At 38.7% G+C, this 25,616-nt stretch overlaps 1 protein-coding gene across 1 annotated transcript in view; it reads left to right on the top strand.

Annotated features, from left to right (window-relative positions):
• OLA1 (Obg like ATPase 1) overlaps positions 1–23,111 on the top strand; it is a 101,022-nt gene extending 77,911 nt beyond the window's left edge. Inside the window, exons 8-11 of the mRNA XM_084264706.1 lie at positions 15,407–15,547; positions 16,238–16,334; positions 18,405–18,527; positions 22,594–23,111. Of these exons, the coding sequence (XP_084120832.1) occupies positions 15,407–15,547; positions 16,238–16,334; positions 18,405–18,527; positions 22,594–22,695 (463 nt within the window). The 3' untranslated portion in view covers positions 22,696–23,111. The remainder of the gene's footprint in view (positions 1–15,406; positions 15,548–16,237; positions 16,335–18,404; positions 18,528–22,593) is intronic.
• The last annotated feature ends 2,505 nt before the right edge of the window (positions 23,112–25,616 follow it).

Genomic DNA, 25,616 nt, shown 5'->3' with positions numbered 1-25,616 from the left:
TCACTTTCAATGATTGCACATACCTTTTGGTTCACAGGAAAGACATGCAGAATTACTTTAGCTTTTTCACTAGCAAATAACACCAGTACTGCAGGAAAAGAGAGATATTCTCTGTTCTTTTTTGTCTTTTGATCGCAGAAGACAAAAAGTGCAAGATTGACCCCCCCCTTCTTTAATCTTGAGATTAATTATAATGATGAATTGAAGAAAACACTTGAAATATAACCTTTTTATGATATACACTGTGTTTCATATTCTGTAGTGGCTTTAATTCTCAACTACAGTAGACATACGGAAAAACAGGAAAAATGGCTGTTACAAAGTTTTGTTTGAGCTTTTTAAACTGAGTGATTAGCAGAAATAATGACCCTGTCAGCCTTAATCACATTAAAATGTGGTTAACATCATTTAATTTTTTCCACTTAATATGCGAAAATTTCCAGTAGATTTGCAGTGAAGGCCATTGAAATTCCATTAGAACAAGAATAAAAATTTCAGGCATCATTTATTCAGAGAGGGAATAAAGGTCTCGACTGAAAACTGCTGAATCTTTCTCTAAGGGAAACTATGAATCATTGCATTGAGCATTACCTTCAGCTCCTATAGTACTGATTCTGGGTTGCTTCTGAATGAATGGGATGCATTTCTAGTGAGGTGCTTTTCTGAAAATTGCAGCATATAAATCTTGGACAAGTCCAGTATGTGGCTTCTCCTAAAGGATTATTACGTAGTATTTTCTAACTGCAGTAGCGTTGGGGAAATATTTCCATTTTACCCATCCCATTGCTGTAAAATTGCACAATTTGCATGATTTTCATTAAAACAATTTCTGATTGGTGTGTAATGTATAGTTGTGGTTTCTTTGTAGTAAATAGCAAATAAGGACTTGTGCAGCTAGGACTAGAATATTAAGTCCTACCAAGTCTCCAGCACTCTTGGCATCTCTTGTCGCAGGCTCCATAGGCGTGATCCAAAAGCTCAACATACAATAACTATATGAATGCAATAGAGAAACTAGCAACTGCATTCTTTTCTCAGACACATCTCTCTAGGAAAGATGCAATGTTTGTTAGCTTTACCATGTTTGCTTGATTTAGATTCCCATTTTTGTCCTTTGACTATGTAAAACCAAGATTTTGTCGGGTAAGTGGAGACCCTAGAAATACAGCCGCATGTTCTGTGCTTTTCTAGACTCTACCAAAGGACTTGTATGGCATATTTCTGTAAAAGAAGTGTTAGTGTGTGTGTCTGTTAAGATATGATAGCGTTACTGAATTGGTTTTGTATCCCTGGCTTTTGACTCGATTGGGGTGTTTGGGTTCAGTTTTTTAAATTGGTATTTTGTTTTTTTCAGCCTATTACATAACTACCTTGTTCTCTTTCTAGTGGGAAAAATCATTAGAATGCACTGGATTTGTGCAAAAAACAAATTTTGAAATTTCAGTATTTTTATGATTTTTTTTTAATGAAGCACAAGGAAGTGTGGTGCTAAATACTGTGTGGTACACAGCGGTGAAGGAATGTTTCTTTGAAATAGTGGTTACCAAATGTAAGAATTGAGCAGACCTAACAGGAATTTGGAAGCGCCTCTGATCCTAATGTACCTCTGTAAATCGAGGAGTGAAGGAAACCGAGTAGGAGGTGGGTCCCTGGCCAGGACCAGACTGTTAACCCTACAAATGAGATAAAAGGAAGCAGGAGGATGGGAGTGCCAGAAAGCTTGGGTAGGAGGGAGATGTGAATTGAATGAAGGGGTGCAAGGCATTTCGAAGTATCTTGCTAAAGAGCTGTTCGACCAGGATGGGAAGCTTTGAAGACTTCAGAATGACACTGGGAAAAGAAGCGAAAGTGAACAACAGAATGTGAAAAACTGCCAGATGGGATGGGAAAGGCGGCATGTTTTAGGAAGAAGGGACAGAAGAAACTGTACTCACTAGATTTTTCTCCTTAGAAAGCATGGCATGAAATTGGGGTACTATGTCTTCTTGTTTCTCTGCTCTTAGCAAGTATCTGTGCGATCTTATAGCATAATGCCTTACTTCTCTGCTGCTTCTAGTCTCTTGAGAGGCAAATACTCGCTGTAGCTCTGTTAGCTGAAAGGTAGCTTTGTGTAATGGGCATGCAATGAGCACATTCGGTTTAGAATTTAACGCGTTTATTGGTTGCTTTTTCTTAGAAACTGGAGATTATGTACAGCTATAAATGTCTTACTGTTGTAATGGGAAACAATTTAAATTCAGAAGATGTTGGAATGAAGGTTTCCAATGCACTTCAGAACCCATGTCCTGCCCCAAAGGCTTGTCTGCTCCTGGGTGTACCATATGACTACCTTGAGAGTCCATGTTGTCTCGCTCCATGCAAAGAAGCTTGCTTTTAAGGATGCAGTAAGGCTGGGTAGGATAGGAGACTTCTGATGATGGGAATCCCTTTCTTTGGAGTAAAGCTTGATACTCCTGTGGAACTGGAGGAGCACAAAATAATGGCTTTATTTTAGTGGCATTTTACATGCCTGGAGAATTGGATTTTACTTCTGTCTCTTAGATTTATGTTTGTGATGCCAAGTAAGAAAATTCCATTAAATTTTTCACACATTTTTAAATAATCATGTTCTTAATTTTCTTTATTTGACTGACCATGTTAATGAAGTCTGGTATTCTCACTAGTGCTATTTTAAAAATGCTTTGCCCAAATTTTGAAATGACTTACTGCTGAGCTGTGTGGTACAAGTACTGCAGCCACCTCTTCTGACTTGTCTGTGCTCTTCTCACGAGTGTTATTGGTAACTATACATGGTATTACTGGGCTCTGCTCTTATTTTTTAAGAGCAGAACTGATGAAGTCGAGTTTTCCAAGAGTTTGCTTTTTGTTTTCTTGCAACAGTAGTTCCTAATTTATACTAATTCTTTGAAAAGCTGTGACACGGTGCACTTGAACGGAAGAAGTATCATATTCTGTGGCTCGAGTGGGCTTTTTGCGTGGTAATCAGTCTGCCAGCCTGTTGCTACTGGTCAGCTGGCTAGCTCTAGCCACGATGGATATGTGGTGGTCAAGTTCTTTATGCCTTTTTCCCCTGCGGAAGCACTTTTTTAACAAAATGTGTAGGAACTTGATTTGTATGAGATTGAGACTTCTTTGTCCCCCTTTGCATTTCTGCATAGCTTTTATGTGCTTCTGAATTCACAAAATGTAGTGCTTCCTTGTAACTATATGGTAATCCCTAAATTACTGTAATCCCTCCTCTGCATTCAGTACAGAACCAGTTATTGTTGGTAGCTACACAGTGTAATGACTTTCATAAATTAATTAAGATTCTTTTTTTAACAGTTGCTGATTGTTTTGCACTTAGTATTGGGAGGCTGTTCACAGAACCTGGCTGCTGCCTTGGGTTGAAAATGTTCTGCTAATTTCCAGTCTATGTTTTTCCATGGCTGGTTTATTTCATTGGTGGTTCTGGCAGCTTCATCCTGTAGATTAAATAGTATCTTACTTAATTGGTGTTTACCGCCAGTACTTGTTTAAAGGAGACATTATCAATTTGCTCTCTGTCATTTACATGAGGTTCCCATTCCGCTGATAATCGCAGACCTGTTCTGAATTTGGCTGACCACAGCTGCACATAGTACTCAGTGTCTTTTCATGAATACCTTATATGCAGGCACAATACATCCTGCTAAAGGGAAGCATTTCCAGTAGGATCTGAAGACTACGTTTGCCTTTTCCAGGTTGCATTGGCTCAGTGGCTTAGATTTGCTCTGAAGAAGAGTAACCCATTGTGATCCTCCTTCTATGTCACTTCCAGTTGATGATGATGACTTGAGGAAAATGTCTCCTGCTCTTGTATCAAATGCAAACTTTGCATGCACCTAATGTTTGTCGTGGTCAATAATATATTTAAATAAGATCAGTCCTAAATTTTATTTGTGTGCAACTTGATTAATGATAGCCTTAAACACCAGTTTGTTCTCCGGCGAGCAGATCCAGAGCGTTGCTTGGTATGTGGCCTGTACAAATGCACTTCCTACTCTTCTCCAACCAAATGGGTAGTTTCATGCACAGCACACTATCAGATACTTTATAGATATATTTCTCTTGCATAGAAAATCATGTGTCATATCAATGAGAAAATAAATTTATCAAATTACTTGTGCTTGCCAATATAATTTTCTGTGATAATTTCTTCTTTGGTGTCATTGCTTAACCAAACTAAGTCTAAAATAGCATTATATCTGTTAAGTGGATAGACTATCATGTACCAGAATAACTGTCTGCTACATGTATGTTTATTTGAAAAAAAAGTTTCCTTTGGCTAGGTCCATATATTACTTACAGGGCTCTTGCCTGTTGAGCAGGCCTTTTCCATGCTTCAGATTGGTGGCACTTGTAAAATAGAAGAAGAATCCACTTGAGCATTAAACAGGAATGCTAATTTTCATTGGTTACGGAATTTTTTCTTAAAACTCCTGCTGAAGAGTAAGCTATTGCTTTAAGCAAGTAAACAGCTTTTCTAATGGTAAGAAAACATCTGGATGCAAGTTGAATAATTCACCAGTTCACTATTGTTCACAATATGTATTGTTTTAGTCTTCAGTTGTACGATTGGATGAAGTGTTTCCGACTGTTGGATTGGATAGAGAGGATGAATATATAGAAAGTAAAATTGATTTCCTGGAGGCTGTTAGAAGTCTAAAGATTTGAATTTTTTTTTTTTTACACTCTGGAGCTGATTAATGGTTTTAATTTTTAATGGCAATACCCATCATAGCTTTTTTCTTTTTCAGTGTAACTGTAGATCAGACCTCATTCCTTATGGTTCAAATATACACAGGATATTCTACTTTGAAAAAGTGAAATGATGTGATGTTTAGCCACAGAGAAATGTCAAAAACAATGCATTTATATGATATGAAAGATTTGCAAGCGCAAGCTAGCAATTGATAGTAATATTATAATTAGCTCTTTATACAGCCTGTTTTTTATTCATGAACATTTTCATTTATGTTGACAACTATCATGCATGCCACCACACATGAAGCCTTTCCTTTACTCAGAAGAGACTGTGTGTGAGTTTGTGTGTTTTGGGGCTTACGTTCTGACTTTCTTTTGAGGAACAGTTTCTGGGCCAAGTCATGCAAATTAAAGTAGCTTGTGTGTTAGGTTTGGCTTTTCGATCCTCCTCTTGTTAGTGTTCCTAAGGGTAAAACATACCACAGGGTGTTGTAACTTCAAGGTCGAATTTTTCAGTCAATTGTTGTTAAAGTTGCTGGGGGCATTGAATGTGTCCTAATTCCGTAACTGATGGGGAAATGAAGATAGGCGAACTAGTAGTTTTATAGTACATAGAATTTTATTTTTGTGTTTGTAAATGAAAATGTTTTGTACACATCCACCCACAGAATAAGAGTATTTGTTTCTGATGGAAATGTACTTTGTCATTCTATTTTCAACCATAAAAGTTGTCATGTCTAACAGATCCTTTACAGTCCATCAGATAAACGGAGCGTAATTTCAGACACTGATCCAATACAGAATTCTGCTTCTGAAAAAAAACGAAGTCAGTGTTCCCCTAGGACAAGTATGTTTTAGTAGAGGATTCAGATATTGTGAAATTCTTTCATTTCACCATATCTTAGACAGGTAAACAGACTGTGTCTGTAAATTGAACATTTTTGTGACAGCTTTTCAAATTAGTGAAGTGCATTCCATACAAGGCATGTCTGCACACTGTGAAAATCCTGAACTCATTTAGTGTTTTACTCGGACATGGACATGTTCGTGTGACAGTACAGTATGTGCTGTTGTATTTATTAGACACTATTTTGGGGGAATGTATCAGCAGGAGTTAAGACTAAGGTACACCACGTAATTTTACATAAGCATCTTAGAAACTAACCCTGACCTTAAGTGCCTAAAGCAACCTATGAAGAGGAGAGAGAGAAGATGTTTTAAGGAGAAAGTGAGACCAAGAACCCTAATTTAAGTGCTCTGAATTGCCCTGGCAAGAGCCTCCTGCTTCATTAACTGTATAGGGAGCAGAATGAGATTAGGTATCTAAGTCAGGTGTCTGAAATTGAGCCTTGTAGTCTTTGAGTTGCTGTAGCTGGCATATCAACCATTGAACTAAATAACTTCATCGTCATTTTGAGAGCTTCGATGATGCTCTTTCCCTGAATAAATACCAAAGTTACTTCTGAGTTATTGAGTAGCGAGTAGTGTATTCCTGTCTAGTAACAAGTTTGATCTTTTAATCAACCTCCCTCCCCAGCTTAGTCCAGTATCACTAGATTCTATGATTCTTATTACCAATCTTGTTAAAATTGTGTCTTAATTGTCAATCACAGTATTGTGCTATTACCGAATGTTGGTACTTGGTAACGGTCCAAGGGGACGGAGGAAATAAGCAGGAGTTAATATTTTAAATCTGATGCACTTACTGTGGTAATATGTGACTCCTGCGATTTTAATACTTGCATAGTTGTTAACAGCTGATGAAAGGAGGAAGAGAGCATTCATGTGAGTTCTGTGGTTTGGAGAGGCTGTGCAATTAACATCACGCAGACTAATTCTGGAGAATCAAGGAAGGCGTCTCCCTCTATCACGTGTGAGCAGGAGAGGATATTTCATTAAGACAAGTGTGTGGGGAAGAAGGTTCTGCCCCAGTTTGTTTAGGTTTCATTATGTTGTTGTGTGACATTAGTAAAAGCCAAAGCTACCACATGTTGTAGTCTGCATGCGTGTTGCTCAGTGCAGGATTTTTAATTAGCACTGGTGGAGTATATTTCCAATTCCTCTTTATAGCATCTTATTTCACATGTTGTTAGTGTGTATTTAATTACACGGGAGTTCTATGTAGATCACATGTTTTGTGGGGAGTATGCTTTTGTGTTTGCATGCACAGTATGTAGAAGAAGAAAATAAATTTAAAACAGTGTTGTCCATTGTGCATTTCATGGAAAGTTTCTCATGGTAAGGCTCTGCATGGTTTTTTGATCAATATTCTATCTATGCGTGGCTTACAGGTTTCTTTATGGAATTACGTATTTGAGACTTTTCCCTAGTGACACCAATACGAGTTGTCCTGCTTTTTTTGTGCAGGACCCTTAAGAATATAGTTTTACTTGTGACATAAGAACCCCTGTCAGAAAGTAAAAGTTGAAATTATCATTAAAATGACGACTGTTGAATAGGGGTTGTCAATAAGCCTGACTGTGAAATGGGACTCTTCCTACTTGATCTGTAGTAGTATCGCAGTCGTCGTCACTTTGCACTAAGTCTCATGACTGAGATTTGCTCCTTCCGCTGTAATGTATGAAAGGGCTTTTGTTAAATTATTTTATTCAAGATAGCCTTTCAAAACTGCATTTTAGAAATGATAGCAGAGAGAACAATTAAGATGTGGCTTACCAAAGGCATCTTTTCTGTCCAACGTGTGTGTGCTGCAAGTGGAACGCAATGTGCACGATTCATTGCAGTCTCCATTGTTACGCATTTTCATCAGTGGTTCAGTCCTGACTGTGCTTGAGCTTTGCTGACAGCAACAGCCACAGTGGCTTTTTTTCTTTTTTCTTTTTTCTTTTTTTTTTTGAGTTAAGACAGAATTAATTTTCGGAATTGGCAGACCAAGGAGAACTAGAGTCTGTAAGCCTTTCACGTACCAGCAGGTGCTACAGCAGCAGTGTAATACTGTTTTCATTATTATTATTATTTAAGTCATAATTGTTTTGGATCGCTTTAATGGGGACTGCAATTTGGATGGAGAGATACTATTGAAGTCTTGAAAATTATATGAGAAACTAATGTTTAAGAAAGTTTTTATTCTTCATGAATGATGCTGCTTAGAAATGTTTAAAATAGGGTTACCCTGAAGGACCTTTTGTTAGATGTTTTTGTAGAATTTGCTCTGTAGGTTCCTGAAAAAGCTTTTTTTCCTGGGAGCTCTATAGAGATTAGCAGAAAAAGTAATTCTGGATTATTTTAGCTTTCTCTCTGTCTTTCTACCATCTTGATATTTTTTACTTCAAACCTGGTTATAGGTCATCAACTTGATTTTTCTATTATGCATGCTGTATTTCTTCTAGTTATAAAAGTATTCTGTCCATTAACTATGTCTACACTTGATTTATGAGTAATATCATGTTTATGGCTATTAGTGCTTTCACAGTTCCAATGTGTTGCAAACCCAAAAGAGCCAAATAAATTTCATGTCAGTTAAGCCAAATCTTTCTAAGAAATATGTTCAAAAAGCAGTCAGTAGTATGATGTTGAATTGAAATGTTACTTCCTTTTGCATTTCTAACGTACCATTAAATAGCAAATATCTCCAGGTAGCGTTCTAGGCCAAACAAATGGAGAGCTGTATACTACTGCCACATTATGTTAAGATAATTTGTTATCAGAATTACATCTTGAGGGCATGAAGTGCTTTCATATGAATTTCCAGAACATTGCCTTGTTTTTTCCCTCCCTTTCAACTAATACTGTTTTCTGCCTTGAAGAATCTGAGTGATCTTGTACAGGATAGTTTTTACTCAGGAGTTGTGCCATGTAGAAGCATTCTCCATTAGTAAACATCAACATTCCTGATTGAACTTGGCTTCACGGCATTGCTCCTCTTTGGGTGGTGGGCTGACTGAAGGCACTTAAGTCCTTAGCAGACTTTCTCCTGCACCGCCCTTCAGTTATACTGGAACAGCCAGTAGTAAGGATACGTGGGAATGAACTGGTCCAGCTTAAAAGAAAGGGTGTGGAGGGGTGATATAAAAGAAATAAATTCTCCCTCCCTTCCCAAACTGCTTTTTGCCAGGTTATTTTTGTCGATGAACAGCTTGACTATGCCTGCAGGGAGTGCTGGTAGGGTCACTGCAGCTGGTAGCAGAAAAGCAAGTGTAACATCTTGGATGGATCAGGAGTGAGATGAGAAGCTCGTGTCCAGATTATGAAAATGTTTCTTTAGAATCTGGGATGCAACATGAACTAAAATAGTAGGTGCAATATTGGTCACCCCATTGAACAAATGATTTTGCAGAATTATAGGGGATTTAAGGTAATGGCCATGTTAGAGATCAAGGACCTGGAAAAACTTGCTTTGACACACATGAGGCAGAGAGCCTGGGATTACTTATATTTCAAAGGAAAATGTTAAGGAAAGTTATAAACCCATCTATAATAAATGGCAAATGACAGTGTTGATCTGCCATTCTGTTGTGAACTTCTATTCTTCTTTTCTTCATACAGCACCGGTTGAAATTACAATGAATCTGAAAAGGGTAAATTCCAGATCTGGTAGAATGAAATACTTATGCACCTATTCTGCCATAAACTTCTGAAATCATGGGATGTGTTGTAAGTCCCCAAAAATGTTGTGATAAAGAATTTTAAGGATTGTTCCACAGCATCCTTCAAGACTCAAGTCAATCTGTGTTGGAGATGTGAGTGACATCTAATGCGTGAGATAAGTTCTCTGCATTGGTGTCTCGTCACGGAGGAACTTAAAGCATTCAGGATGCAGAGGATAAAAAGTTCTGAGCTCCTGAAGCTCTTGTCTGGAGAGGCTGAAAGGAGACTCCTGGCCAAGGAGCAGCCCAGTGTGTGGAAGCAGTGCTTTTGTTCTGAAATATTGCTAGAACAGGATTGCTGTGTTACTCCTGGCCATCTAGGAATGGTGAATAAGAACTCTCGCAGCCCACCAAATGAACTAAACCAAGTGGTACTCACAGTAGAATGTTTTGGGACCTGGCAAAAAAACCCTAACATCATTGCCTAATTCGTCATCATTTTAGATAACTTGTGAAGCCTCACTCATTATCTACAAGACACAAACAAGAAACAAGACATTTTAAAGTCAATTACTTTTCATTTAATTTCAAGAAAAATGTTGGAACAATGCAACCCAGTTGTCTTCACAAATTCATATTGGATATTAGTTGTCTGAATTGTGAGATGACTCTGATACTTTGTGATAAATTTAATGGGTTTGCATATTCTGAAAAAAATTGCTACATATTGGGATTTTTCTTAAGCCTTTAAAGGTTTCAATGCCTTACAACATTCTCGTAAACAAGATGGGAAGCACTGGCTAGATGGAAACTACTGGAAGTTGAGTGTGTAAGACTGGTTGGAAGATAATACACAGAGCACAGTTATCATAGGTTCACTTTCCAGGTGGAAGAATGTCTCATTATGAGATGTGCAGAAGCGGCTGCCAGTTGAATATGTTACATACTTCCATTAATGAGCGGGATGATGAGCATTCTTGTTAAATCTGTGGATGACCCCAAACTAGGAGATGTCCATGTATGTATAGAACAAAATTAGAATTTAGGATCATCTCAAGAAATAGAAAAAAATTGTTAGGAGAAAAAGAGCTGGGGTGCAACTTCTGACTAGGATTTTATGCAGGATTAATCAACTATGCAGATACAGTATTAAGAATAACTAGTCAAGCAGGGTCATATAGTAAGTTGTAGGCTGAGCATGAGATAATGTTGCAGCACTGTCGCAGAAAAGCAAATGCTATACTGGGCTTTATAAACAAGAGAGTGACCTGAAAAATGTGTGAGTCAATCCCTTAGCTATTTTTAATGCTAATAAGGCATTATTATTATTATTGAGAACTCTGAGGAGTGCGTTAGGTACTGTGTGCTTCCAGAACTTTTAGACCAATTGGAGAGTCCAGAAAAAGGTTCAAAGTTAGGTGTAATGTGTGGTTTACAAGGAAAGCTCAAAATAAAAAAGACAGACCTTAGGTTTTGGGTATGTAAAACGCTGCTGTAAAGCAATAGAAAGCATGTATTCCCAGTCCAAAGTGTATGGGCTCAGTTAAACTACCTCATTTAAGTGGAGATAAAGGTGGTTTAGGCTGCACATACGGAAAACTTTTCAAGAGAGAAGAACAAAGCACTAAACAGATTGAGTCTGGAAGGTTTTGAAAATCTGGGGTTGCTCAGAACTGCCAAGGAGAAGAGCCTGTTGGAATTGCTACCTCCTCTTGCTCTCACTCCTATCTCTAGATCATCTTTTCAGACTTTTGTACGTTTTGATCACTCACTTTGATCTTATCTCATTATCTGCATTCATTTCTTTCCTTTTTGTGGTGCTGCCTGGTATTTTCTTCTTCCCTGCCATGCTGTTTTGTTTCTGCTGATTTCCACTTGTAATTTAGGTGTAGAACAGAAAAACAATTGTTTCCTCTTCCATGAGCAAGTTGGGGGATTTTTTGGTGTTGCTTGACAAAAGCATGCTTTCACAAAACACCTTTCTTCTCAGGGGTCAGTTTTTCAGATCATCTTGTCTTGCAGGTGTCCACTGAGCTTAAGTTCTTGCAGCTTCTCTCTTCCATCACTACTTCTGATTTCCATGTGAACTCTGTCTCTGTTCCCAGCTGGATCTCTCATGTGAAATTGTCAAATATTGATTTGTAGTTAAAGTACGTTCTGCAACTTTTGTACCTCATATTCTGGTTGTCTGCAGGTTTTGGTTTCTTCTGCCTCAGGAATCATAAGCATTTTAAAGGGAAGGCACTCCCATATGCACAACTCCCCTTTCTGGTCCTCTTTGTGTATTGGCCTTCTCAGTGAAAGCCCTCATTCTTAAACCTTTCTCCAGAGTCTGTTCTGCACCCTGATTTAATATCAGGAGTTAACCCTGGTAGTTGTCCTGAAGCTTCTGCATGTGCAGTCGCTGGCTGCTTTCATTTACTTTTTCCTTGTCAGGCTGATGCAATGTTAAAAACTGGACTGCCCTGAAGTGATGTCATTACCCAATTTTGGCATCTAGTAGTGGCAAGAAAACATCTTGGTCTTCACATCTTTTCTGACTTTAGTAGTAGATATGCTGACATACTTTTGTCCTTGCTTATCTCAGTCAACCAACAGTGTGTTAGGTGGATCCTCTCGGCCGTTTTCCCTTGTCAGAATTTTGGGTTGCTGCCTTCACTTGCAGGTTGTTGAGATCTGGTTTTGTTCTTGTCTTGGTTTGGTTCTTGTGTCAGGTTTTTTACACAGTTGTCTTTTTAAATCAAAACTCAATTTAGCTTTTATTTAGAATTTTTTTTTTTGCCATCACAGAATAAATGGTTATCTTGCTGTCTGGAGTCTCTGTTTTTTCCCAGAAAGGATATTTTGTCCATTTGCGGTGAATAGAATTTAATGTCAATACAGGAACCTTCTGTAGCTGCTGTTGGCATACTCTTCCTCTCCATGGAGCCACGTGGAGGGAAGAACCAAGCCACCTCCACAGGGTGCAAGGTCCAAGCCTTTCTTCTGCCCACTCTTCATTTTATAATCAGAATTTAATTTTAACGCTACTTAACAGCATTTTCAGAAACCTAATTAGGAAAGAGAGTATTTTTAATTGCTTTTAGTACGTACATTGTTTTCAGTTTACTTTGTCAAGGTTTTTCGTTTTGAGCACTTCCTTGTTTCTTCAAGTAGTTTCAGCTGTTAGTCATGGTTATGGATTCTGCCAGTTCTTCTGATTCATTGGTTGAGGTTTATTTTTTTACACTTGTTATTTTGCTATGTTTTAGTGGATTTTTTCTTAAATTGAAATTTTTTTAAGTGTTAATAGTGTTTTCTCTCCGCCTAAAATCCAATGCATGAAATAATGGAGAAATATTCCAGGATTTGCCTATCTTAACAAAGGCCCAAATGTGTGTACTAATGCTATCCTTTTACAGACACACAGCACTGCCATGGAAAAATTACGTGCTCAGGCAAAACAGACTTTGACATTAATTGTTACCATTTGTTAAGGTAATTTTGTTCTGTTTGGCACACTTGGTTATCCCCAACAGGAAAGCAAAACTTGTAGGATTACTTTGTTGGGTGTTAGTCCAGCATTTTTGCTTTGGGGAAGAATTAATTTAGAAATATATCCATATTATCAGTATTATTTATATTTGAGTATTTACTTTGTTTTGTTTTCTTTATTTTGATCTCCATTAGGGGAATTCCTTGGTACTTTTTAGTAATTCCCATGACATTGAAAGTCACAAAAGTGAAAGACTCAGGCATAGAACCCGACTGTCTGTACAGAGTGGGATGCAGTACCGTATTCTTTTAGTGAGGCTGTAGCAGGTCTGATGTCAGTCACTTCAGAGACCTTTAGACCTCAGTGCTCATTTATTGCTAAAATGTACCAGCTCTGCTCCTGCATTATGAAGATCATCTGTCAACACTTTGAGATATTCTCCTTTGTTATTAAGCTTGTGATGCTCTACACTGTCAGGTTTTTTGCCAATTATAGTTAAGGTACAATGGTGTATTCACTGGATCAAAGTCTCACACTGGCGGTAGAGGAATGATTTGTAAGTCTTTATTCATCTGAATTGTACAATAGAATACCTGAGGAATGCAAATAATCCCTCTAAGGACTCAATAGAAAAGCTGTTAAAATGACAGTCTAAGACTATTATTATTCTGAATTGGTGTTTTAGCCAAAGTAATTATTTCTTATCTTGTTGTTCCACAATAGTTCTTAGTTTATTAGTTACGATGACCATATTTACCAAACAGAATTCCAATCCAATTTTTGACACTACTTTCACGCTCATTTCACTTTTTCAAGTTTGCATGTCTGGTCCTGTCTTTTACTCGGTATGTTATTTAATTAGTCCAGAGAGCACTGTTAGATACTTTCTTTAAAAAAAATAGAAAATTATGCACAGAGGTTGAAGTACACTTATGAATACAGATCCATTTCTAGCTACATTTTCTGTAAAAGGCTGGCATTCATAAACTCTGAACTTTGAAAGCCAGTTTGTTAGCCAAAATAAATTAGTTAACTACAAATGTCAGTTTTAAAAGTGCTGTTAAATGTCACATGTCACATTCAGAAACACACCTTAATTGTGATTTTCGGTTCAGAAGAGTGTTTCAGTATCAGTCCTGGATACCAGGCTGTATTTTCATTGGATAACTGGAGGGAAAAAAAGATTAGTATAATGAGGATTGAAAACCACTGATGGGGTATTTATATAAGTAAATGATAGAAGACCAGCCTTATATAACAAACGTGTGAAAACTATTGACTGAACTTTTATATTCTTTGTCCCATGTAAACCCCTACTCAGTGGGCCATGCACTTAATCTCATAATAGCTCTGATCCCCTGCTATTTTCTTTGACAAATGTGTGTTGATGAACTTGTGGTTCAGTTCATTTTTTTTTTCTGAAGTGACATTTGCATTGATTATTTAAAGGTTTGCAGGCCACAGTTTCAAAGCACTTTAGTATAATAGCAGTTAAAACCTTAGTCTAAATATTGGAGATTAGCTGGGACTAAGAAAAAGAACTCAGCAAGCATAAAACCCTGTGCTGTATGGTGGGTGCTTCAGGTCTGAAACATCTACGGCACCCAAAGTACTGTATTTTGTACTTTGTGTCGAAGTGCACAGGAAATATTCCCATGCCTCCTGGATTTTCTTGCTGAGCACACAGAGTTGTCGTTCTTACCATTCACACCTGTTCAGGAGTAGTGCCCTATAAATAACATCAAACTCCTCACAGGCAATCCATGAGTGCCTCCCTTAGAGTTGAAATAAATCATATTTGTGGTCATGAACGTGATGCTCGTGCTTAAAGATTGTTTAAACAATCAGCCATTGCTGCAAAGGCTTTTATTAATTTTGGTAGGGTAGTGAACATTCAAAAGCTAGTGCCATAAATCTGCAGCTCTACACTGTAGTGTCGTTCAACTGAAAAAATGGATGTACAGCGAGCTATTGCTGATGCTGCCAGTTATTGAAGATGAGAAGTAGGAAATTTGATTCCTTTAAAAAATAATAATAGTATAATATCTAGAAGATTTGTTCCTGGGGAGATGGTACAAAGGTGGGAAAAACTAGTTAGAAACCCAACCCTGTATTCATTAGCTATGGCGTGCTCCAAAATCAATAGGCAGAAAAAGCAGGGTGCTGCTTTATAGAGCGTAGTGTTCTTCTCTGTCTGCTCGTATCAGCTGCCCTAGACACTGAGATGCTTTTTTTTAAAAAAAAAAAAAGAAAAACTGAAGACCCCCCCTTTCTTCCCCTTTCTGAGCACATTTGATAAACCTCACTCTTGCAAGTCTCAGAAAAAATGAGCGTTCACAGATCTGCAAAGTTTTATTCAGTTAGCATTTTAGATTGCACATATTTAACCTCTACCAAAAACCTAGTTATTGTCTCAAATTGTGCCTATTTCTGACAGATTAAATGCCAAACAGAAACCAAGAAACAGTGAAATGTTAATGGAGTACACCTGAAGCAATTGCTGCCTGTTAATGCCTTGACCTTGGAAAGCAATACACAAAAAGATGGCATCATAAAACCGTGCAATTCTTATGAATATGTATGTGCTACTTGATAATAATGAATGTGGTACAGCCATGCATGCACTACAAGATAATGTTGTGCCCTTTGTTGTCTACAGGTTGATAAAAATTAAAGAGTGGGTGGACAAGCACGACCCGGGTGCTTTGGTCATTCCTTTTAGTGGGGCCTTGGAACTCAAGTTGCAAGATATGAGTGCTGAAGAGAAACAGAAGTATCTGGAAGAGAACATGACACAAAGGTTAATTAGCATTCATTTTCCCTACACTTTATTATCAACTATTTCCTTGCAGTAATTTAATTGCTTGCGCTGATAGAATAATAAATGACAGAGTAATTACCATTATAAAGAGAGAATCTTCTCCTTTCTTTACCATGAGACAGAGTGAAAAGATTTATTTTAAATTAAGTTTTTAACTGTCATCTGTCATCTCTGTACAGTGTTTTAATTATAACATAGGTATTAGTTATGTATATTTTTGAGAAGGAATGATCACCAAAACTGTTTCGTCATCCATGGGGAGTAGGGACGGTGGAGAAAATTTTGCCATAATTTTTCTGAAGAACTGTAATAAATTGTTCCGATATTGAATTTCAGTCAAACAGTTATGCTTCATGACCCGGAGTCCTGAAAACTGCATGAGACCCAAAGTGCTGCCTGATAGGGTGATTTAAATTTATCCCCTATTCCTGTATCCTGCGGGAATAAACAAATCAAAATACTGTCTTTGTGATGCTGCGGTAAAAAGTACTTGTTCTGAAGAGAGTTCAAAGGAAAAGGCTACTGCGAGTATTGCTGTGTGTCAGAGTAGAGCCAGTGTCTTCAAAATACGCCATGTCTTTCCATGTAAATTGATTACTTGGGGCATTTAGCTGTTTTATGTGTATATGTTGAATGGATTGGATCCTTTTTTTTTCTTTTTTTTTTCAGTGCTTTAGCAAAGATCATTAAGGCTGGATATGCAGCACTCCAACTAGAATACTTTTTCACTGCAGGCCCAGATGAAGTGCGTGCATGGACCATCAGGGTAAGATTCATACTTATTCATCAGCTATATCCAGTTCCACACTATTGAATTCAGATTGATATCACTGACTTTGAAGTTTGTCATGGTGGCGGTTAGCTAGTCATTACAGATGAGGTTTTTGTCCAGGATAACTTTAATTATTTGTGAGCTGCTGAACAGTGAAAGTGGAGCTGCATTGATTGAGGCAGGTAACAATTGATTCTGCCTATTACATAGTCTGAATTTCTTCATCCTGTAGAATCTGTCTACCCTCCTCCTGTGGTCAGAGATAAGACGTACCAGTATTGTGCTTGCTTAATCTGTGTGACTGGGTTTGTCTGCAGTGAAATTGATGTTGCTTTTCATTTTGTATTCACTAAGTTTGTTTGGGTTGCGGGTGGTTCATTCCTCCTTTGCTTTGCTCGGATTACATTTTCAGCAATAAAAGCAATATAACATCATTATATTCCTCATGGATGCAGTTGGGCTCAAAAACCTAAAATCAGTGTGCAGTAATTCAGGTCTTTTACTGACTTTAATATTTAGACCGAGTTTATTTTGGTAGTTTTATGTGTTTTTGTGGGAACCTACGCGATGCCAAAAATTATATTATGAATTTTAAATATTGGTGTACAATGATTATAACCATAGAGATGGACTAATTTATTCCCAGAGGACAGTAAGAGCTGAGCTGTAGTGGTTTGCCTTTGAATGTAAATATTTTATTATAAAAAGATTAGCATTGGAAAATATTTTGAAATGCACGTAGTTGCAAACTCTTATGTTAAAAATTGCCAAAATGTCAAGTTCTGGAGGTGCAAATCTACCACTGAGCTTCTGTTTCTTGCATCAGTGTATTTAGTCCTGTGCAGTGAATTTCCGTGCTGTATTTAATTTCATTCAGTGGAATTAATTTGTTTTCATTAATCAACATAATTTCCAGGAAATTTATATTTTTATTAATACTCCTACAGATGTTTGTGTATATTTTAGCACATTAAACTTATTTTCCTGAAAGCATGCTTATTTCTTTAGCCTCTTCATCTCATCTCCTTTTACATGATACCTGCGAGCTAGAGTCCCTGAAATAGCTACCAAAATAATATAAAAGCAGAAGTTTTGTTGTTCTGATCCTTGCCATAGCTTTTAAAAGCAAATCCTGAGACTCTGCTGGTTTCAGAGTAGGAGAAATGCTTGCTCTGTATTAGAAATTTGAAAGCTGGTTTATCTTAAGACTGATTGTAAGTATCTTTGATTTAATGTGCAAAGATATGTAGTCAGGTAAGCATCAGTGAGTAGCCATATTAACCCAATACATCTTTTATTGTAAAAACTGTGCTTTACACTGTCAGACTCCTTAGCACTTTAACATGCTTTATTAAGCAGCCTTTAGGTCACCATTATTTCTCAAATTTCTCTCCATGGTTGTATGTGCACAGAATGTATGTCCTTGTAATTTAAAGCATGCAGTTACAGTGCATTCCCCTCTGTTGCATAAACTTGAATTATCTTATAATAGATGCCTGTGATTTTTTAATTTTGCAGTGATCCCATTGTTGACATTTTGGTCAGAATGTTAATTTTGTTCTATATCAGACTTACTAAAATTATTCTGAAATAAAAATAAACTAATACGTAGGGCTCAAGATCCATAAACCAGTCCTGATTACAAACGTGGTTTGCCAACGAATGTTACCACTGAATTGAAATTATTTGGATATAAGTCAAAGTCTTAAGGAATTCAGATTTTTAAAGTTATTTAAAAATCTTTATTTCCCTCACTTTCTGCGTGGAGAGCTAGGGATCGAAGTGAATCCCACAACAAAACACAACCATAGCTTCTAAAATCAATACTGCTGTTGATACCTATTAGGAAAAACAAAGCTGCCCTCCTTTAATATCGGTTGGTTTATCTGTGGCAAAGGCATCTGTCTGTATGTCCCACTGTTACCCTGCTGTATGCCTGGCATTTTAACTGATACGAAGCAAAGTTTCAGCAGGTCCTGGAAGCATATCAAAAAGGAGAAACCTCTTTCCTGCAATCAATCTTCTTAAACACAATTAATTTTCTTCCGGCCTTTCCTTTGACAGAAAGGGACGAAGGCTCCTCAGGCAGCAGGGAAGATTCACACGGATTTTGAAAAGGGATTCATTATGGCTGAAGTAATGAAATATGAAGATTTTAAAGAAGGAGGTTCAGAAGCTGCTGTCAAGGTGAGCTCCCCACCTTTTTCTTCTCCCTTCCTCCCTATGTGCCATTTTTCCATTTCAAATCTGTTTTTCACTGGGAAGAAGTTCTTGATGCCAAGCAAATCTTAACAGTCACCTCTAGCAATAGACCAAAATCTGTTTTCATCTTTTACTTAGGAAGGTTTTCAAATGCACCAATGTAGTGAACAGGAATGCAACTGCATCAGTATCCAAGATACGACAGTTTATGGACTACATGTCAACACTAGGACCAAATGCTATACTAATGTTTTTTAATCTGTTCGCATGTTAGCTTGTTCAGAATTTAATAAGCTTTAAAATTAACTAGTTTTCAACAAATCAATTTTTTAAGGTGAGATTGCAGATTTTTTTAAACACCTCTAAAAGGAGATGCAAGAAATAGGGAAAATCTGATTCTAATAGTGTGTGTCATCTGCTTTTGAGCTTGTAGTAAAGGTACTACAAATGTTGGATGCAAATGGTTAAGAAAGAAAAAATGGCGTTATTAAAATTGTCCTTTTTCCCCCCAGGATTAGTGGATTCCAACCCTAGACTGTGATAGGCATAATTAGAATCTTAAAATTTACCATTTCAGTGTTTAATTCAATTGCCCTTTGATGTCTTATTTAAAAATGCCACGCCTTACTTTGATTGTTCAGGGTGTCAGCAAGAGTGGTACGTAGTCCACAGGAATGCGTTACAATAGGCAAAGTTTCCCAGCTGCTGTCTACTGAATCGACAGGGAAGATATTTAATGGAAAACTTTTTTCCTTGAGCTCGTGCTTCTTTGTAGTGACACTTCTATTAAGAGGAGTTTTATCTGCTTTCTCAACACTAGAGGGCAGAGACTGATTGGGTGCCCAAAGTTGTGCCCTTCTCAGAGCAGGCAAATTATATTTGATTTGAAGTTATTAAATATGAAATGGACTCGTATGTGGCAAATAAATGTCGTAAGAGAAGCTGTTCTCTGCATCGCTATTGCATTGTTTCTGCCTTCTTTGGGCAGAGAAAATTCCCTTTATTTCATGTACATTTGATTTCTCGTTTGGCATTTTTGATGCTTTATTAAGAATTGTATTTTATAAAATTGCAATTACAAAGCACATTAGTTCGGTTTAATCAGTCTCAGTATTTGAAGGTTCCTACTTCCATAATGTGTTAAAGAATTTCAAAGGTTCGGCTTCATTGTTTGCTATTTGATAGCTTGAAAGGTATGCAAAACTCTGATTTCAGATTCAGCTTATTCTCAGTGGTATCACTAAGGAAGATCATACTGAGCAGCGGGACTTTAATAGGTTTGTTTGAACCCCAGGAAGTGAGGGAAAAAAAAATCCCGGTATAATTGGTTCGTTGCGGCATGTGAACTGCCTTATGAAGAGGGAAGTAGAGTTGTAGTTGTAAAGTGAAACCATAGCTATAAATAAATCTAATATTCTGCACCCAGAAACCACTGTATGTAACCAAGATTCAGGTTCTGTCAGCAGCAGTTTTTGATGCTCAAACCTGAGTGTTTTCCCTGAGAAGCTGCAGCAGTTAATACCTATTAAATTAGCCCAGGAGTATTTTGATGATGCATTTTTATTTGCTTTTCACAATGTAGGACTCTGGACGTCAGGCTTCCATGTTCAGATTCTATTTAATGATTAAATTGTTATTGTTCTGAAGTATCTGCAAACCAAACGTATTTGCATTTGTTCCTCAGATTTTCAATCTAGGTTAGAAAAAACCCCACAACCACCTTGCTCTTAGAAAACCGCGTTATATGACTCTAGTCTTCTAATTTGCATTTAATACAGTGTTTCACGCCATACACAATGCTAATTACTTTTATATTGCTGGTAAATTTCAAAATTAAATTTGGGAGCTTTTAGGAGTCAGCTGAAGTAACAGTGGTAATGGGAGTTGCTTGCTTTGTATGTTATCAAGTTGATCGATTTTTAAGTTTGATTTTGTGTGTGTCTAACACCAGTACAGCATAACTAATTTAATGCCAGTGCTGTGAACTATACACTGAATAGCTCTGTGTGGGCTTTGTAGTCTACAGGGATATCACATTATTAGCAATCATATCTGCTTAGGCAAAGCTGGCTTCTACAGATGGCTGCTTTCAAGTGCAAATGAACTGGTTAGACGTGTCTTGTTTAATACATACTCAAGATTCACAAATGGGTATTGATTTTTTCAACCAGTGTTTCTGATAGCAATGGAAATGGATTAAATGGTCTCCAGGGAATTTAAAGGAACACTGTCACCTTTAATTAACTGTAAACTGGTAACAAAAATACATAAACTTGCATTAGTGTGTCAAAATGTATTTAATTGAAGAAGTCTATGCCGCTTTGACAGCGTGCAGTAGTGTGCTGAGAAAAATCCACGTTGTTGTTTTGTGGAGGTCAGTTTTTCTCTACAAATATTTCTGGGTAATAAACGTATTTGGCTGTAAAATGTCTCTGTACCTGCGCCTGCAACTTACGCTCACCGATGATTTTTATAGCACCGTTTTATTAGTGTTTATGCCATCAATTAGTCTAATTACTCTTGACTTTGAGCATTATTAGGATCTTCAAAGGGAAAGAACTACTAAGTCTACTTGAAAGTAAACCTTTTATAGCCTAAACAAATTTCCAGGGGGGGTGGAATGTAAAAACATTGGCAAAGTACTATTTATTATTTATCAATAGTGTTGTGTGGGATAAGGTCAACTGCTGCCGCACTGTATGTTTGTCGTCGAGGCTGTTTTATCTGGGATTTTCTGTAGGCTGGCATCGCTGGTGACAACGCTTAAATAAGGGATGACAGCAACAAGGTTACTGAGCCTCTGAATTCCTAGACAGCAAGATGGGGAAATACGTTGCTTTACAGAGCCGGTTTTGTGAAAGAAAGGTGTCTAAGTTAACTATGTACCATTAATCTGATCTGTTCTACTGCAACTAAGGTCATTAGTTAACAGCTTTCCTGTAATGGGATCTTAGCATGCCACCACTGAGATAGTGTCATTGAGAATAATGGCACAGTGAGGTCTTGCATGGAAGCACTTTCTCCTGCAAGAGGAAACTTCAAAACAGGAATGGTTATTGAACTAAGGCAGAAGCTCTCAACTTTTCCATATTGTCGATCACTTTTCAAGATAAATGCTTCTGCAGACCACCTCCCGCCCAGTCTGTCAGTCCTAATGCTGTGACTCCTCTCTAGCCTCTATGGTACTAGGTTTAATTGCAACAAGGTAAGGATAGAAAAATATGATAATAAATCCTGATGCGGAGAGTACTGATCTTTAATAGATTCCTTTCCTATTTTCTGCTCTCCTCAAGTACAGCATTTTCATAACGAATTTCCTTTTCATGCCTTTGGTCCGTACGCCTTCTCCTCTCTCCTGGTTCCACAGCCTGTCTGCTCTGATACCTGTCCTTCTGAAGCACATTTCTTCTAAAGGAAATTTCTGACAGAAAAACCCAGCCTGTAGTTTGTGCTCCTGAGTCCTTCATTATCTGGGCACAAGCAGACAAGAGAGCCCTGCTCAAAGCGTGAGGCGTGCACGGTTGTGACCGTCTTTAGCCACGACAGTACTCTCTTGTCCCTCGCTGGAGCCATGCAGAAGTAGTTCACACACCAGGTCGATAGCCGTGCAGCTGTGATGCAAACTGTTGCTGGTCACCCTTCCCAGTACTGGTGTTTTAGAAACCGGGCGCCGGTGTTTGCCATCTGCGGGGTTTTGAGACGAAGAAGAAGAAAGCCTGAGAGCTGAGGAGCGGGAGGGGGTGGTGTGAGGGGAGATTGAGGAGTTTGTCTCCTTCCTCGGAAGGCTTGCCAGGGTGTACAGGTTTACTGCTGCATAATGCCGATGGCATTTAAGAGCCACCAGTTCAGTGGAGGTTAAATTACCTTTGTATATATTTAGTATGTATCTAGGACCAAATTATGTCAAGCTGAGGACTATTGTGGCTATCAAACTCTGAAGCTGAAGTAGAACTGATTCTTTACAGAAATGCACTTAAATAATTGCAATCAGAAAACAGGGTAAAACGTCTAATGAAATAACCCATTTTCCTTTTGTCTGGTCTGTTTGCAGGCTGCTGGAAAATACCGACAACAAGGCAGAAATTACATCGTGGAGGATGGAGATATTATCTTCTTTAAATTTAATACACCTCAACAACCCAAGAAGAAATGAAATCAGATGTTGTTCATCGCTCAGAAATAAACTGTGCTGTTTCAAAAAGCATATGAATTTTTATTTAGGATGGAATATCTGGAAACAAAAAGCATACAGTTTCTACCTAGGGAACTTCCCCTCCCCCCAGTGAAATTATTCTTGTTTGTTTGGAATTAAAATATGGCACCTCCAGCGAACATGCAAGTTCACTAAATGTGAACAGCTTTGCATTTCAAACGATTAAGACCCTACTCCAAATTGTAGAAGCTTTTCAGGAACCATATTACTCTCATGATACTTCATTAATCTCCATCATGTATGCCAAGCCTGACACGTTTGACAGTGAGGACAATGTGGCTTGCTCCTTTTTGAATCTACAGATAATGCATGTTTTACAGTACTCCAGATGTCTACACTCAATAAAACATTTGACAAAACCAGCCTTGGTGTGTTTGGGGATGTCTGTATTGACTGACTGTGGTGTGCTGAATGCGATACGGCACCTGGTGGATGCTGATTACAGAATTTTAAGACGCGTATGATACAGTAACTGGCAGTGTGGGGCAGCTGCAATTGTATCTCGAAAGTGAGTCTTTCATGGGAATCAGAAGATTAGGGTGCCAATGATTTGTCTCAAAAAAGTTAATGAATTTGTAGATGGACGTTCACCGGAAGATGATAGTAAGGATAATCAGCATAAATGATTTTTAGTGGAGGGGGGGAAATGTGTGTAGAAAAATTGTGTTATCTCTGAGACTGCGAAGCTTTTTTTGTTCAGACCATTTTGAAAAAATATTTGATTCTTGCCTTGAAATTATTAAATTGCAGGGGCAGGAGCAGCGGTGCCTGATGTTGTACGCTGTCTTCTTGGGTCTGGGTTTCAGGCCAGTGGAGGGTGATGCAGATAGTGTTGTGAAGGAAGAGGTCACGCTGTGCAGATAGTTAAGTCGTTCCGCTGAAGGGAGGCTGTGGCCGTGAGTACATTTCTACCCCTGTAAGCATGAGGGAGAGCTGACCTCTTTTGGGAACACAGAGTAAGTCGCTGGCAAAAATAAAGCCGAGTTTGTCCTTCTAATGCACGCTGTGGGGCTGCCATTACTTGTGGTATGGTTAAAACAGCCTGGCGCTCTCTGAAGCGCCTGTGGTTTCAGCTCAGGTTCAGCAGGTTCAGGGCTGGGAGAGATGCTGATGTTACTTGTGACTTGTTGGTGTGCCAGACGTCTCGTGTCGCTTGCTATAAACTTTGAAAAGGCAACTTAGCACTGGCAAACCTCCCCTCTGTGTCTGAGGCGCTGGGAGCGCTGGTCGTATCCTGCTCCAAGGCTTCCCTTGGGATGCTGCCTTTGAGCTGCATCGCTCGCTTCTAAAAGAGCAGGACATGGGTCAGCCAGAGCCACGAGGCTCATTGTGGAGACATTGGCATTGTGCCTTTAGCTGCGCTGAGCAGAAAGAGGGAGGGCAGGCAACTTCAACACGTAGTTGTTGATTTTTGTTTTAAAGAGCATCTCCTTTCTTCGTGGTGGCTGCAGCAGGGAGAGTAGTGAGGGGCAGGGAAGGTGGGGCTGGGGATGTTTGGAAAACCTTTGACGTTCTCTTTTGTATCCTCTCCTGGTGTGGCTGGCATTAGTTCTCAGCATTATTTTGATGTTACATAGCAGTGAAAAGATCAGGACCGCCAAATCTTGTGTTAAAAGTCAAATCCAGAAGAAAACAGAGCCTACCTCTTTCTCTTGGAAGCCAGTGAGGTGCAGGTGATGGAGAAGGGCTCGTGCTGCATTTTAGATGTAATGGAAGGGGAGTGAGAAGTGGAGTGTCTGTGTGGGTCAGAGGTAACCTTCTGCCTGCACCCACACGTGCTGAAACACGGTCTCGTGTCCCGCCTGAAATTTGTTCTGGTTTCCAGAATCCCGTTTGCTCTCTCATCATTACATGTCGGTGAAGCTGTTGGAAAGGACAGCGCGATTCATGGGTTGCTTTGTGTTTGTCGTGTCTCTTGGTCACATTTAATAAGCCACATGGGTTTGAGTGTGTTTGATTCAAGAGCCCTCCCTGTGCTGAAAATAAAAATAATTAAAAAATTAACAAAGCTGTTGCTGATAGATGGGAGTGCGTGTGAAGTTATTAAAATGTCCTCAAAATAGGAAAACTTAAAATATTTGCCGTATCTTTGAAAATACATACTTTGTAATGGTTGGGGTTTCAGTTTAGTAACTTGCCTGAATAGTTTATATCTTCAGCCGTTTTAACTAATGTTCCTCTAACTACTGAAGCTAACCAATCAGTCCAGAATAAACCCAAGTTTTATTTAGAAGAAAGAATCTGATGAGTTCTGTTACTCCTGCTACTGGGGACTTGCGGGTGCAGCCCCTGCTTCTCCTCAGCAGGTCTATGCCTTTAACACGAAGAGCTCCTCCAAACTTGCAGGTGCACATAACAAGTTCCAAGCGCTCTGTTTGAAATCTGGTTGGGGTTTAAATTAAGCCAGGCGCATGCTGTCCAGGCATTTCAACCTGCACAGGTGACTCTGGGTGTGATGTGTCCGTCTGGGTCGCATTTGCTATTGAAGAAATAAAAGGGAAATCTGCCCATGTGACCTTCAGGAAGTCTCAGTAGGAGACTTTGGTTCCTCCAGCTGGAGAGGGTGAGAAAACACATCAGGCATTGCTCTTGCGGAGCAGTAGGGGTAGTACTGCCCCTTCCTTTCAGGTTGCATTCCTCAGTGTTGAAGAGCCATGGTGCTGCCTGCATGTTTCTGGGACCAGACACCAGTGGAACAGGGCAGTCGCTGCTACCTGCCTCCACATGGGCCAGAGGGGATAGTGTCTGGACGTGACCTGGAGATGTCTGGGAAAGCAGCTCTGCTAGCACCAATATGTGGGAGGATGCTGGGGGTAGGTCTGGCAAGCAAAGTGGGTGGTGCAGGGCTCCCATGGGGGTGT

The sequence above is a fragment of the Gallinula chloropus genome (genome assembly GCF_964237585.1).
Source record: "Gallinula chloropus genome assembly, chromosome: 5".
NCBI classification, from domain to species: domain Eukaryota; kingdom Metazoa; phylum Chordata; class Aves; order Gruiformes; family Rallidae; genus Gallinula; species Gallinula chloropus.
This window is presented reverse-complemented; position numbering and strand designations above follow the sequence as displayed.